The 15,961-nt window shown below is 42.2% G+C and overlaps 1 protein-coding gene across 2 annotated transcripts; it reads right to left on the reverse strand.

Moving 5' to 3' along the window:
• Positions 1 to 1,323: 1,323 nt before the first annotated feature.
• smyd1a (SET and MYND domain containing 1a) lies at positions 1,324 to 14,113 on the reverse strand. Of its 2 annotated transcripts, XM_027020593.2 has the most exons (10): positions 13,765 to 14,113; positions 8,084 to 8,260; positions 7,339 to 7,552; positions 6,945 to 7,075; positions 6,429 to 6,467; positions 5,516 to 5,711; positions 4,913 to 5,005; positions 4,548 to 4,711; positions 2,225 to 2,393; positions 1,324 to 1,826 (listed from the first exon to the last, which is right to left on the reverse strand). In XM_027020593.2, exons 1-10 carry the CDS (start codon positions 13,980 to 13,982, stop codon positions 1,701 to 1,703), a joined length of 1,527 nt encoding a protein of 508 aa, XP_026876394.2. In that variant the 5' UTR covers positions 13,983 to 14,113; the 3' UTR covers positions 1,324 to 1,700. The 2 variants fall into 2 exon arrangements, with proteins under 2 accessions (XP_026876394.2, XP_026876395.2); XM_027020594.2 differs by lacking the exon at positions 4,913 to 5,005.
• Between the last annotated feature and the right edge of the window lie 1,848 nt (positions 14,114 to 15,961).

Genomic DNA, 15,961 nt, shown 5'->3' on the forward strand with positions numbered 1-15,961 from the left:
TACAAGTACCTGGTGTCCATCCGTGCAAAAATGTTTGGATGGGAGGGGAATGTGGACAAACCTAAAACTCTGGGGTGGTAGTAGAATTGTTTTGGCATTAAGAGAAACCACGTTAATAACATTAAGAATTTAATATACATTTTTGGAGAAATCGCATAGTAGAATCTGCCTAAATTTGAATTGTTGATAACCAGTCTTGTGTTTTGGCATTGTGGGAAAATTCTGAGAAATAGATACCCAAAATTAGCCTGCATGAAATGAGTATATTAATTTGTCTAAAGGTAGTATGACCTTAAATTGGTTTTATGACCAAATGATACAGTAGAATCTAACTACAGTAGAATCTAACTTTACAGTAGATCTAACTTTAAATAGCCAAGGTATACCACTTATACATGGTAGTAAAATTGTTTTTGCATTATAGAAAAATTTTGTGAAACAGATAACCAATATTAGCCTATACGAAATCAGTATATTCATTTGCTTAAAATCTGTAATGACTTAATATTGATTTATTTAAAAAAATGTTACAACACAAACTGTACAGACTTACTCTGGTGATGGACACTATTTATTTATAAAAAACAGGTATGGTACAGTCTTTTCAAACATGATCTGGTAAAGGATCACCACACTGGAATGTTTTGGCCGTGGAGTACCCTTGCCCTGTACATTTGCAATATTGATCTGCTGATAGTCCTTGCTTTAGCTGGCAGTCAAATCCTATGATAAATGTTTTAGAAACATATAGGAAAACCATTTTGCACAGTGCATATTAAGCTATTTTAATATATTACTATTAAGATATTTAATTACTATTAGTAATATATATTTAATATATTATTAATTATATTACAATATATATTAATGATACAAGTAAACTAGTTCAATAAAGTAAATTACATTTTATACTTAAACATTTAGCAAAATTGAATGTCTACACTGTAGGTCTTTAAAAAAATATGAAACACACTCTTTGCTTAGGGAGCGTTAGTTAGGGTTTAGCAGCGCATTCAGACCGGATGACTTGACCATGAATCACTAAAGCACTTCACCACAGTTAAAATTGAATTAAGTATTATTACACTTACATGTGCTATACTTCCCTGTGTTTTACATTGTACATGGTCAATGAATGTTAAAATTATAGCATGATATATGGCTTTTTGTGAACTAGCATTGCATGCCATTTAAACAGTTTTCTGCAAAATCTAATTCAACATAGGCCTACATCACTCATTACAGGACTATTATAGCTTACAACAAAAAGTGAAGAACAAGGAATTACATTTAGTTTCTTAAAATAAGTCTTAAAATCACAAGTATATTGAACAGGAGACATCTTTATTCATAATTCTCACTGGGCAATTTCATGTTTATTTACACAAAAATGTTCCATGTCAGAGTAATTTCCAAACATTAAACATTGGTTTTGTTCCACTTTCAGCAATAAAGCAGGTAATTTAATTTAACACAGACTCCATTAATTACTGCGCTGAGGGCTTTCAACTCCAGTGTGACAGAAATACCAAACTCATCTGATGCAAACAATTGTGTAATGTGGCAAAATACGCAAGAATAAGGCCCACGGAAAAAAGGTCTGCTCTGTCCAATTTACACCACTTGCTTAATTTACGGTGGCTAAAGAAGAGTGAGCAAGCATTCAAAGGTGTGTTTGTTGTGAACACCCCACTGGTTCGTCACTGGACCTTTCCTCTCTGAGAGGCTGAAGGCTTGTTATGGACGGCCACCTCTCGCATGCTGTGGTATACCTTCTCATTCTGCTTGAACATGTGCAGCTCCATCTCTGTCTGAGTGCGCATGCGCTAGGTAAAGACACAGGTATTGTGTTTTACAAGTGCAGTGGTATGTGTGTACTACTGTGTACTGTACCCCTATAATACTGTAATAAACAAAGCATTCTGTCCTAGACAGACACATCAATCTGTTTTCACCAATGGAGTAAATACAAATAAACATAATTAGACCAATTTCATCCCAGTGATTAGCTATTTTAGTTCATTTTTGATACACAATTCAGGCAAGTTATTTTCAAAACGTTTTATGTGCCTTTAATTTGGATAAAACTTTGGCATAATTAGGGATATTCATGAAGTTCCATTCATGGAACTGTAAAAACAAACCTAATCTAACAATTTTTGTTATATTTTCAACATAAAAAAAAAATGTGCGTGAACAATAATTTTTAATGCTGATGTTTTACCTCTAGATCCTTTGTGATTGGGTGGTGAGGTCCATGAGTAATCAAGAGGATTGCATAAGCTTTACAGATCATGCCATGGCCCACTTCGATCAAACCAGCATGCCAGTTTGTCACACCTGCCCTCATAGTGGCCATGCCCAGAAGGGCATTGTTTGGGGGATAGAGCTTCCTGATGGAGGGCAGGAAGAAAATCAGTGTTTGTGAGATGCAGTTTACATACCAGTAAAAATGGCTGTATTTTATCAGTTACTGAATTCTCTCAGTTACTACTTTAAAGACAAGACTTAATATATGCTTTTGTGCATTTGCACTTTGAAATACTTGTTAAAGTTCTTGTTGACATATTTATAGGTTCAGGTCAACTAAACTGTTGACATTTACAGCTACAGCTACTGTTATTTTACATGTGCGTTATATATAAAATGTACTTACTTACTACCCATTCCAAAGCTAACCATTCCAAAGATTACTGCATAGACCTACAGTGAAGGGGTTTACATGTAGACCTACAGTGAAGGGGCATGCTTATGCATAGCCCTACAGTGAAGGGGCTTACATGTAGACCTACAGTGAAGGGGCATGCTTATGCATAGCCCTACAGTGAAGGGGCTTACATGTAGACCTACAGTGAAGGGGCATGCTTACGCATAGCCCTACAGTGAAGGGGCTTACATGTAGACCTACAGTGAAGGGGCATGCTTACGCATAGCCCTACAGTGAAGGGGCTTGCATGTAGACCTACAGTGAAGGGGCATGCTTACGCATAGCCCTACAGTGAAGGGGCTTGCATGTAGACCTACAGTGAAGGGGCATGCTTACGCATAGCCCTACAGTGAAGGGGCTTGCATGTAGACCTACAGTGAAGGGGCATGCTTACGCATAGACCTACAGTGAAGGGGCTTGCATGTAGACCTACAGTGAAGGGGCATGCTTACGCATAGCCCTACAGTGAAGGGGCTTGCATGTAGACCTACAGTGAAGGGGCATGCTTACGCATAGCCCTACAGTGAAGGGGCTTGCATGTAGACCTACAGTGAAGGGGCATGCTTACGAATAGCCCTACAGTGAAGGGGCTTGCATGTAGACCTACAGTGAAGGGGCATGCTTACGCATAGCCCTACAGTGAAGGGGCTTGCATGTAGACCTACAGTGAAGGGGCATGCTTACGCATAGCCCTACAGTGAAGGGGCTTACATGTAGACCTACAGTGAAGGGGCATGCTTACGCATAGCCCTACAGTGAAGGGGCTTACATGTAGACCTACAGTGAAGGGGCATGCTTACGCATAGCCCTACAGTGAAGGGGCTTACATGTAGACCTACAGTGAAGGGGCATGCTTACGCAAAGCCCTACAGTGAAGGGGCTTACATGTAGACCTACAGTGAAGGGGCATGCTTACGCATAGCCCTACAGTGAAGGGGCTTACATGTAGACCTACAGTGAAGGGGCATGCTTACGCATAGCCCTACAGTGAAGGGGCTTACACGTAGACCTACAGTGAAGGGGCATGCTTACGCATAGCCCTACAGTGAAGGGGCTTACACGTAGACCTACAGTGAAGTGGCATGCTTACGCATAGCCCTACAGTGAAGGGGCTTACACGTAGACCTACAGTGAAGGGGCATGCTTACGCATAGCCCTACAGTGAAGGGGCTTACACGTAGACCTACAGTGAAGGGGCATGCTTACGCATAGACCTACAGTGAAGGGGCATGCTTATGCATAGCCCTACAGTGAAGGGGCTTACATGTAGACCTACAGTGAAGGGGCTTACACGTAGACCTACAGTGAAGGGGCATGCTTATGCATAGCCCTACAGTGAAGGGGCTTACATGTAGACCTACAGTGAAGGGGCATGCTTATGCATAGCCCTACAGTGAAGGGGCTTACATGTAGACCTACAGTGAAGGGGCATGCTTATGCATAGCCCTACAGTGAAGGGGCTTACATGTAGACCTACAGTGAAGGGGCTTACACGTAGACCTACAGTGAAGGGGCATGCTTATGCATAGCCCTACAGTGAAAGGGCTTACATGTAGACCTACAGTGAAGGGGCATGCTTACGCATAGCCCTACAGTGAAGGGGCTTACATGTAGACCTACAGTGAAGGGGCTTACACGTAGACCTACAGTGAAGGGGCATGCTTATGCATAGCCCTACAGTGAAGGGGCTTACATGTAGACCTACAGTGAAGGGGCATGCTTATGCATAGCCCTACAGTGAAGGGGCTTACATGTAGACCTACAGTGAAGGGGCATGCTTACGCATAGCCCTACAGTGAAGGGGCTTACATGTAGACCTACAGTGAAGGGGCATGCTTACGCGTAGCCATCCACCATCCTGCGTGCGTATTCCGCAGCCTCCTGGAACTGCTGCTGGAAGGAGAGTACCTCACTGATCATCCTGAGCACACGCAGCACATAGAGGTGAGTATCCGCCAGCAGAAGCTCCTGCTTCTCCAAACACTCGCGGCAGATCTGAACCACCTGTACCAGAGACACGTGGCAAAAACCTTAAACTAAAAACACAAAAAACTTGTCAGCCAAAATGTATCTTATCCGTACATATGAGCTGCCTATAAGATGAATAAATCTTTAAATTCCAACATTTTGTCTTGCTCAGCTTTTGACCTCTTCTGATGCCAAGCAGCATTCTTCCATAGGTATATATTTGATCTGAGGGTGTACCTCATGAAAGTTTCTCTCTGTGTGGGCTTGCTCTATCTTGGACAGTGCCTGCAGACTAAAGTTTGCCACCTGTTTCACCAGGTCAACAGAGGGCTGAGGAAGCAGTAGAGGCAGTGACATGCAATTAGCGTGACAGATCAAAATGCTGTCAAATTTTAGTAACATCCATTTGGACTGTCAATTCTTAACAATAATTACCCTTTCACTATACATATGTATAATTCAAAAACTACTACATAGTTTTTTGCTATATAATGAAATTGTAAAAATTTCTTAGTATAACTGTCAACTAAATACAGTGATACCATTGTAAATCATCTTAGTTCATTTACATTATTGGCTATACTAAAGTGCTTTTAATGTCAGAAACTCAACTGGGCATTCTTATCATTTTCCCTCGCAGGCTTTAATAGCCACGCCTAGCAATAATCCATCACTCCTTCTCTGAGATTTGGCAGTCACAACTGTGTGAGATGTTGCTCATCTCACTTGACAGGCAGAATCAGGACACTGTTGTTTTGTACAGGTCACATATAAATTCCTCCGTCGCAACATTCCTTTTTAACGGGCACAGTACAGACGCGCTATTGGCCGAGGACGCACTTTTTTGCCACCAATCTCTTGGGTGCCCATCATGAGGTCATCCTTGATGCCATGGCTGCAGTGTTCGCACTCGCAGTCAAAATAGTACTGCTTTTTCAACAGCTGCTTCCGCTCTGTGGACAGGTTCAGGAAGTCCACGTAGCTGACCGTCAGCTCCTCGCCCTCCAGGATCGTTCCCAGGGCCCGCAGCTCAATCCTGGTATTCAAATGAAAAGGAAAATTCCTCATGTGAGTCAGTTAGATGAGGAGGAAGTGAAAGCTAGGAAAGAAGCAATAGTGGACATTAACGCCAACCACTGTTGGTTAACGTAGTCCTTGGCTTTTTAGTTCATATGTTTTTATGAGTATCTGTGTTCAGATGTGTGGTTTAAGAATGCTAGGGACAAAATCTGAAGGGAAGTACGGGGACAAGTACAAATAAATCTTTATGGTGGTCTAGACATAGTTAACTCATTCAGAGTTTCATTTTGTCTCACATTGTTCAATGTGATGTAACTTGGTTTTACTAACAGGCCACATCCATGCTTCACAAATGTAACAAGACATTGAAGATTCTAGTTAATCCATACACATATTTCTAAATATTTGCAATGACTTAGTAAAAGCAAACTAGTAGTAGTTGCCGTGCACATGCACAGTCCAAAGTCAAATAAAAAGGGCAGGACATTTAATTATCTTATTACCTACTCACATACATCCTTTTAAGCTAAACTGATGAATCCCTTGCATGGTTTGACTGATAAAATACTCCGCAACACACTAGCCATTCACTTTAGAAGTATCAACACTGATTTTCTATTTTTTGGATAAAATTTTAAATAATCAGTTAGGGGGAAGAACCAGAAGAACCTTTGCCATCAGGAACAGATGTGAGTTGTTAAGGTTAAAGGTTAGTTTATGCCCACTAACCCACCTCCTCTGTGAGTGGAAAGCTGTGTCCAGAGCTGTCTGACTGCAAGAGAAGGTAAGGGGGTGGTTCACAGACAAATGCAAAGCAACAAAATGTATTCAGCTTGCTTAACTTGACTGAGCACTGCATCAAAACAACTGATCAACTTCTCTTTAGGTTACGACCACAACCTTCAACATTATCATCATCATCATCATCATCATCATCATCATTCCTACAGAGGAAGACCCTATGTAGCTTTTCTATGTAGACCCAACATAGCTTTTTCTTGTAGATGTTCTATGTAGCTGAGAACCACAGGGAAGGTAAAGGAGAAACAGCAGGATAAGAAATACATTTGAAAGATGAATTATAACAAAATTCAGTGATAAAAACAATAGTAATGATAATTGCTTTCCAGTGATTTCAGTTTGTTTATACACCATTAAAACAATCTGCACAGTTAATTTGTTTCACATTGCTTGACCTGTCAAGAATACAAAGCGCTGCGAAACACGATGAAGAGGCTCCTCCACTCACTTGCCGTGGTTGAGGATGACAGTGCAGTTTGGCCAACAGTCATGGTTGACCAGACAGAGGTTTGGGAAGATGCCCACTCCCACTGCCTGAAGTCCCCTCTGGTCGCTCAGAATGAACGCATTGCAGTTGATCTGACGAGGACAGACAAAGTTGAAACCTCTCTTTTACATGTATCTAATAGGCCTCCATACCATACACATCTGGTTATTAATAATAGTACACTTACTTTTGGATCAAGGCTGTATTGATCTCTTTCAACTGGTTGTATGTATGTTTGCCAGCCTATTGGGTATTGTTGGGTAGGAGGCTTTATTTTTTTGTACTCTCTGCATTTTTTATTTAGAATTGTTAGTTTAGAGTTTAGATTATAGGTGGACAGTGAAGGCATGCTTACCACACCAAAGATATGTGAGATGTACTCGACTCCATACTGCTTGCTGTTGCTTGGCCAGTATTCCAGGAAGTTGTGGACAGCCACCTTGAGTTCTTTTAGGTCTTCTGGGGCCATGTCAGAGATGTGGTCCTCCAGGAGGTCTAGGGTGGTCAACTGATTGTCTGACACCTTTCCTGTGTGTTTCTGTGTGTGCCATAAGATACGGGCCACCAGACTGGGGCATAACGAAGAGAAAGAAGAAAACATTAAAAAAAACTCAGTTTGTTCTGAAGATGGATAAGTATTCTGGATGCTTGAAAATGGAAATGTGAGTAAATGAAGAATTCAAATGATAAGAAAGGTTTTACAAAGCTGATGAATGCTTTGTAATTCCTCAGTTACCTAAGCAGCTGCTGCAACACTCAGTATTGCTTATATATGTACATGTATAATTTAAATTCTATTTTGAACCACAGGATAGATCTCTTCTAAAGTTACATCAGCATTCCATTTCCAGGGCATGAGAGTTCACAGAATGATATTGGACCTCAAGATCATCAGCTCTTGGATAGGGAAACTATTCATTTTGCCGTAGTAAAAATGCAAAACAATATGCCTGTGAAATATAAGTAAGTAGTTTCCAAATCTTTGGAGCAGAAATCCATTACTAGCTTTCCATCCAAGTGGATTCACTCCAGTTTATTTTATAAATTCCAGAGATGTTTATGCACATCATCGAGTGAACATGAGGGCCATTCCCACCCACCGCGTGTTCTCATTGGGCGCCTTTCCAAGCCGCTTGATGGCAGCACACTCCTGCTTGTGTTCCTCCCAGGCGGCACCCTGGCAGGTACGGTCGCAGTAGCAGGCAAACATGCACTGAGCGCAGCGGTGCAGGTTGGCTTGTCTGCAGAAGCAGCTGTGACACACCTGCATGGACAGACTGCAGGAAAGATGGTAACGGGTCAAGTAGTCAAGAAAGGGAAAGGCTGTGGTCAGAGCTGCCTATTTGAATTTGAAGTGTTGGGTTTTTGTGGAAAATGAGTGAAGCAAACATCGTTCAAATGAACAGACAGAAGAGCCACTTTGTGGACTACAGCTGTATGAAATAGATTTATATATCTATCTTACTACATATCTATATTTTTGCATGACAATGTCTCATGTGAACTGATATTCATCTAAATCATTATAACAAATAAAAATATTTTACATTGCTGTAACATACTTTAAAATATTGTTGTCTGATTATGACTTAACTGAGAGCAGGATCACATTTCAGCAGCCATTTGTACAGAATTTCCACAGTTTGCAAACCTTTTCTCAAAATTGTATTTGTGTTTAAAATTAAATGAATGATTTATTTTAATAATAAGCTTTAATTTATAACACTTTTCAAATCAAGGTTTACAAAGTGCTTTATAAAAGGGTTAGCAAAATAGAATGGCTTAGGGGTAGGTGTCGGGGATGGGCCCTCCCTAGTGTCCTGGTTTCTATGGTTTCCTGTTTTGTGTCTTGTGTCTTGTTTAGTTCTCATTAGTGAGCAGCATTTGACTGCTCATTGTTGTTTGATGTCTGGTCCTGTTATACTGTTTCTGCCAAGCTTGCGTTTCCTTTGCCTGATTGTTTTTTCGTGTTCCTCGCCTTGTGCTCTGTCTTTGTTCGCCCCGTTTTATTTTCTTCCTTGTGTCTGTTAATTCTTGTGGATCTGCTCAACTCTGAACCATTCTGTTGACTCCGATTCTGGATTTGCCCTTAATAATTTGTGTTCTTCTCAGTGTTTGCATCTGTCTCATGTTTGCTCCACGTTACATTAGGGTTAAGAAATTAAGATATAACAAAAAATAAAACAAAGAATAATGAAATGGAATATTTTTATTGCACAAAGTTTAACCACACTAATAAACACAATTTCTTCACCTATTCAGATAATCTTCCAATTCCTCTCACTTTTTTATTTAGAGCCTTTGTCTGTAAACACCTGTCAGCCTTAAATAAATATGTCTGCTTGTTTGAGTGGCTTTCTGTTCCCTTTGTGTACTCTCTCCCCTCAAAGACATCACCAACACCATGCAGACCCAATAGGCATTCCCTCTCTTAAAAGAGCGATATTGAACTCTGACCTTGTCCCAGTGTCCTAGTGTTTTCATCCTGGGAAATGTTCAGTTTTCATGACTGCTGGTGCAGAGGATAAAGCATTCTCATGCTTTTGTGAATTTGAATTCATTTCTGGCAGTCATGACATTCGTAAGATAAACATTCATTTGGCTCTATAATGATGTTTTTCAGGCAAATTAGCAGGGAGATGTGCAAATTAGCAGGGAACTATTTATATTCCATCAGTGTAATCCTACAAACCCAAGAAATATTGTGTAAGGTGGTCTCAAACCCAGGTCAGCTGGGTGATGATACCAACAGCCTACTGGGACGTTTAACGTGTTAAGGATGGTGCGGGGACGATGCACGTTAAACAAAACATACGTTTTAATGACAAGCACGACCACACACACACACACACACACACACACACACCCTGACAACCTTCATGATACGACATGAGACCTATATACAGTCATGACAATTACACACAACAAGGATCAGGTGCCCAACACAAGAGGGCGTGGCAATATGGACACGCACGCACACAGACGCGCACATTTGATGGGGGAGGGGCCGTACCATGACAGAGCCCCCCCCTCAAGGGAGCGACTCCTCGTGCGCCAGCCTAGCAGGCTGCGGCCCCAAGACCAACGCCAAAAGGCGACATCGGAGGACCAGACAACCTGCCACGGGCCAGTGCGAGCCGGGTAGTGGGGGGAAGGACAGGGACCAAGACGATGACAGACGCAGGGATGCACACATTAACGGGCACGGGCACAGACACAAAGGGGAACAAAGTGACCGGTACATTTTGCGTAATAGGGACAGGCACATGAACAACACCACACATATTCAATAGCCCGGGGAAGGAACTCCAGCCAGTCCCCCAGTCTTCGGCTGGGTCAAAGACTGACCAGCCTGGCGGGAAGTGTCCCTTGCCAGCCTAAGTAGCGGCGACTGCCTTTTTGCCTGCATGAGGCTTCGGCATAGGTGCATACGCTCTGGAGCGCTTCGCCTCAGGTGGGGGAGTGTATCTGACAACAGTGCCTCCCTGCTAGCCACCCACGTTAGCCTGCTCACACCTGGGCGAAGTGCCCTGGGCGGTGCAGGCTCCTTGCTCTTTGAGCTTTTGGCGTCGCTGTGGGAGGGAAGATCCCTATGAGGGTACTCTTCTACCTCCATTGGAGCTTCCTCCTCACAATCGTAACCCCTATCCGACTGCAGACTGATGTTGCTGCACTCCTCTGTCTCTCCGTAATCTGTGTCTCCCCTATGATCGTCCAGGTAGGGGTCGTAGGACCCAGCAGAGTCCATCTCCGAGTACCAGTCCTCTTGGTCTGGCTGTTCTCTGTAGGACCCTGCACCATCTGATCCCAGACCATACACAGGGCCCCCCAAAAATCAATCAGCGGGTTCCTCCCTCCCGGTAGCTTCATGAAGCGAGGCCAGGATGAGGGAAGGTCTTACTGGTGGAACGTAGGGGTCCACAGAGTCCGACTCCAAGGACTCTGTGGACCCTATAATGATTTCCAGTCCAAGGACTGGAAATCATTATACCAGTCCCGGTTGTCCCCTGGGGTTCTGTATGACTCCCCTGCTTCTGCACCTGCAGTCAGGAGGGTGCCCAAGAACACAGGCGCGTCGGTGCACGTGCTGTGGGAGGGCGTTGACTTCCTTTCCTCCCCTTCTTCATGCCTGGTCGGTGTTTCTGTGATGCTTAACGGGTTAAGGAGGATGTGGGGACAAGGCACGTTAAACAGAACATACATTTTACATTTAGCTGACGCTTTTATCCAAAGCGACTTACAATTAATGAGTGAGTACGAGTTGAGCAATTGAGGGTCTTGCTCAGGGGCCCAACAGTGGCAACTTGGCAGTGGTGGGGCTTGGACCAGCAACCTTCCAATTATAAGTCAAGTACTTTAACCACTGAGCTACCACTGCCCTTTTAATAACAAGCACGACTCAACATGCACACAAACACACTACATGGGTCAAACAACAACAACTTCAACGATACTACATGAGACTTATATACACTTATGACAATTACACACAACAAGGATCAGGTGCACAAGACAAGAGGGCGTGGCAATACGGACACGGACAGACACACACGCACGGACACACATTTGAAGGAGGAGGGGCCATACCGTGACACTACTGGGTGAGCAACCACGCTCTAACAATGGTGGGCCCGTGGGACAAACAGTTAGAGCTTGGGTCAGGTAAAACTAAAGAAAAAACTAAACACTACGCCGAGCGTGGAAAAAAGGGAGAACAAAGGACACCAGATGAAGAAACGGCAACCCCAACGCACTGGGGAAAACTCAAACTAAAACTTCCCAAACAAAACCAGAAAAACCAGAAAACAGGGAGAAATTTGAATGGCTAAGGGAAGCCTCTGGAGAGACAGACTCAAGAGGGAAAACTGGAGAGAGGAGGGGACGTGTGAAAACACGGACACCCTCGCAGCACAGAAGTGAGGTGTAGCACGAGAGCTCACAGACCTCAATACCTTAAGTTACCGGCTAGGAGCTTGGCTCAGAACTTTGGCAAAGACCCAGCACTGAATGACTGGTTCACTGGGCTTATATAAGGTCTAGTCCAACTGTTGGGTGTTAAGCCTGATTAGTGGTGTGGTTGACTCGAGGCCTCCCTCTGGTGGCCGGAAGGGGCCTCGGCCTGGCGCCAACCCTTACACATTGCCCAGAGCCAGTTATGTAATATCATATTTTCAGAGGATACAGTACCATGACGACATTCAGTGCATGCCCTCACTCCCTCATTCTTTCTGGCTTGCTCTCTATCTACCTCTATTTCATTCCTTCTCTTTAAAATCCCTACCCAGTTCCAATGCTGCAGTTATGTATTCTATAATTTCATTCAGCCATAATGGAAAACAGTGTTTCTGTTTACAGATTCTTTAAGTTGAGAGCTCTGTGAGTTAGCTTCTGTACTGCAGAAGCTGCCTACTAGGCAAACCTTCCGTACTTTTTATGGAGGTGAAATGGTAATCCAGTCACATGAGAATGGAATCTCTCTCACTCTTTCGCTGCTATTAACCTTTTACAGTACCTAAAGAAGACCAGTGTTAGAGCAGGGATGTACAACTTGGTCTGTTAAGTTGAATCTGGTGTGATGGAAATCACAAAACTGGTGGTGGCCAGCACTCCATAAACAATTGTGTGTCCCTGAGCAGATATAGTTAGACTTGAATTCACATCACAAATTCACTTGATCATTTCAGTTTAAATACTTTCCTGCTGTTTTTTAGACAGACTCACCTGTTACCAGTTTAACAAATCCAACTAATACAAGAACGCAAAACCAGAGCGTTGTTTTGCTGCCTATGTCTAGTACTAATCTATCTTAATTTATCACAGGTCTTAATTAAAATCAGACTCAATGCTGCAACAGAAGAACAAAAAAAAAACCCAGTTCTTGTCAAGCACCTACTGAAACAGGCAACACTACAAGTTGCCTGATTGGAGCATCTTATGCTGTTTATTTACGTTTCAGCCTAAAAATCCCTGCCTATAGCCAGCTAGACTTTCACTGCAGCCAGGCAACTTATTTAGTCTGATCTGTCATTCACAGACTACAAGAGCAGTGACTGCATCTTCCTGTGCCATGAATCTGTTCTGATGCTCTCCAGTCGTTTCCTGCTGCCTGACACTAGCATTAATTTAAACCAAAGGCTATGTACAGCACTTGCTAGTCTACATACCTGTAATGGTTGCCAGCTAGGGTATCGTGTGGTCAGAAATGTGTCCTGAAATCTTTAATCCTTATAGTCAATTACAGTATAACACATGGAAATGAGTGAGTACTACGTTGTAATAACAAGTGATTAAGAATCATTGTAGTTGCAAGTTGTTACAGTGCTAGAATTTTAATATTAAGTGCTAACATGCATAACACCAAAGTGCTCACTGCTATTTGCCCTCTAATAGACGGGATTTTAGGATACCACAACAACTTCCCTGCTGAGAAAGATTTGTCTTGTGTATTCAAGGCCTCTAGTACAGAGAGTGGATGTCTTGGTGTACATAAATCATGATCAAAACAGCCTCTTCAAGAAATTGGATACACTCCAATATGAATTAAAATGGGTACAACTACAATAACTGCATTCTTCTTCAATGCCATGCTGTTTAGACCCATTCCTATACCATGGCTCTCAATCAACTTCCTTCCCTTCAGTTCAAAATTTGATCCTATCACACTCAAAATGCATGATAAACCTGCCTTAACCCAAGGGAAGGCAAATCTTTAGATTGTCCACCTTACACTATTGGCCATTCCCGATAATAGAAGTGCTCAGTCCAAAAACAGTGTGCCCACCTGTCAAAGACCACAGCAGCAAAGCCGGCCTCTGAGAAGACCACTTCACCAGCCAGCATCTCCTTGGTGGTCCGAAGACCGCGGCCTTTCTCTCCAGCCGCGAACACCTCCACAGCGTCCGTTTTCTCCAGGGTCATCTCAGGGAGAAAGGAAGGAAGGCTGCTGGCTGCTGCTGTCGCTGAAGGAGAAACTGCACACAGTGCACACTGACTTTCCATAGAACTTACCTATCCATTACTCCTCCCCCCCTGCCAGTCCAAAATAGACTCACCCCATTATTGCAGAACTGTACCATGTACCCCAGGAAGGGGGTACTGGAGGTTGAAGATAGAGGGAGTGTTCAGGGAGAGGAAGGATGGATGCACAGTAGAGTTTGGAGGAGTGCATGAGTGCATGTCCCACCCTTCTTTGGGAGAAGTTAGACCCAGCCCTGAGAGTATTTTTATCTGGCAGCTGTGTCTGCCTGTCACAGGGGAGACGTAAAAGGGGTTGACAGATGAGGGATTCTCATTTCCCAAACTGTGGCTGCTAACCTAACCACTTTCTGTAAATGTTTGATTATTTGATTATACAGTGTATTCAGTATCTTGACAGGTTGTAGGAAAAGAGATATATGTTTATTTCAACATGTTGGCAGAATTGACGAATCAGTTAGTTATAGATGGTTAATAAATAAATATCATATTGAAGAATTCTTTAAATTGAAAACTTCAGAGTTGTTTGCCAAGGGTAATATATTAGGTCTTCGTCATGAAAAAGCCAAAGGCTTCTGGAAAAATTGCACTGAAAAGATTAAGTATTTTATAATTCTGTCCACTTGAAGCATGAAACACGTGAATCATCTTTAGGCCTCTGTGATAGTAATGTCCTGTGTGCTTTGACTTATAGAATGAGTTTTGGGAATCATGATGGTGTTTATATTTATGTAGCTTTATTCATGGAGTCCGTCATAACATCAGATCCCTTAGCAGACTACAGCACCCAGCAACCCGTTCTTCTCCCTGGCAACAGCTCCACCAATCAGAGTCGCTTAATCAGATCAGCAACACCGGAGTATTGAACTCACCTATACATCATTAGTATCGGTGTATATAAGACTGTTGAGAACAACCACTCACTGAGAAGTATTGCCGTACGTTTTCTGAAAGCATACCGAGTGTTATTTCTTGATTGGATTATTGTGTGCCGTACCTTGACTTTGTTTTTCTGATATTGTATTTTTGTTTGCCCCCTTTTTTGGATATTCTGCCTGGATTGTTTGTGTATGTGCTTCTGGTTTTTTGACTTGGACTGTTGATTCTTTATAATTTGGATTCTCCGATTACATTCTCGTTTGATCATAATTCTGGATTCTTTTACTCTTGGATTAAGAATAAAGGCACCTATTTAATTTCCGTGTCACCACCTAATAGAGTCCATTAGTGTTTAATTTTTGGAAACAGTCGTAAATGTTTCCATAAGCTCACTGAAACAAAAATGTTTACAGTAGAAGTGTGGGAAGAAGGTGTGTTTGTCTCATGTTTGACCAGATGCTATCCAGAGGCTCAGAAAGACTGGGGCTGATCAAAGAGGTGCGACATCTTGCAATATCTGTAGTCTGTGGTCACAGGCAAGACAACAAAACGTATCTGAAGTGTCTCAGTGTGAACTCCAACACATGCGGTACAGAAAGTAACTTGTGGCCGCTGTAGGAAAGTTTTCTACTTCAGAGTTTCATGAATCACCACAATAAAATCCAACTCCTACTTAATTTAATAAACCTTTTATGTTGATTTCATTATGTAGTTGGTTTTTTTTGTTGTTTTTTTTTTTTTACCATATATAAACTTTGACTGTATGATACGTTCATAAGCGTTACTGTCATTTTAATACTGAATAGTCCATTATGCACCAAGTTGTTTGAAATTAGTTTAATATATCATTTAAGAAACACTCTGAAACTCTAATGTATCCTGGCCTATTTTGGAGGTGCTGGCACTATAAGATGAAGTTTGTATACAACTACCACAGAATGCTAAAACTGTAATAAAAATCAAAGAAATGTTTGAGCATTTCCTTTTAACTCTAGAAAAAGCTTAAATTGCATTGGTTTTAACTTAACACATGTGAAATCTATGTAGCCCTTTGAAGAATATTTCAAAGTAAAGAGATAGACCTTGGTTACTAACACACTGCTCAAGAAATTAAAGGAATAATT

Source organism: Electrophorus electricus, chromosome 6 (genome assembly GCF_013358815.1).
Source record: "Electrophorus electricus isolate fEleEle1 chromosome 6, fEleEle1.pri, whole genome shotgun sequence".
NCBI lineage: Eukaryota > Metazoa > Chordata > Actinopteri > Gymnotiformes > Gymnotidae > Electrophorus > Electrophorus electricus.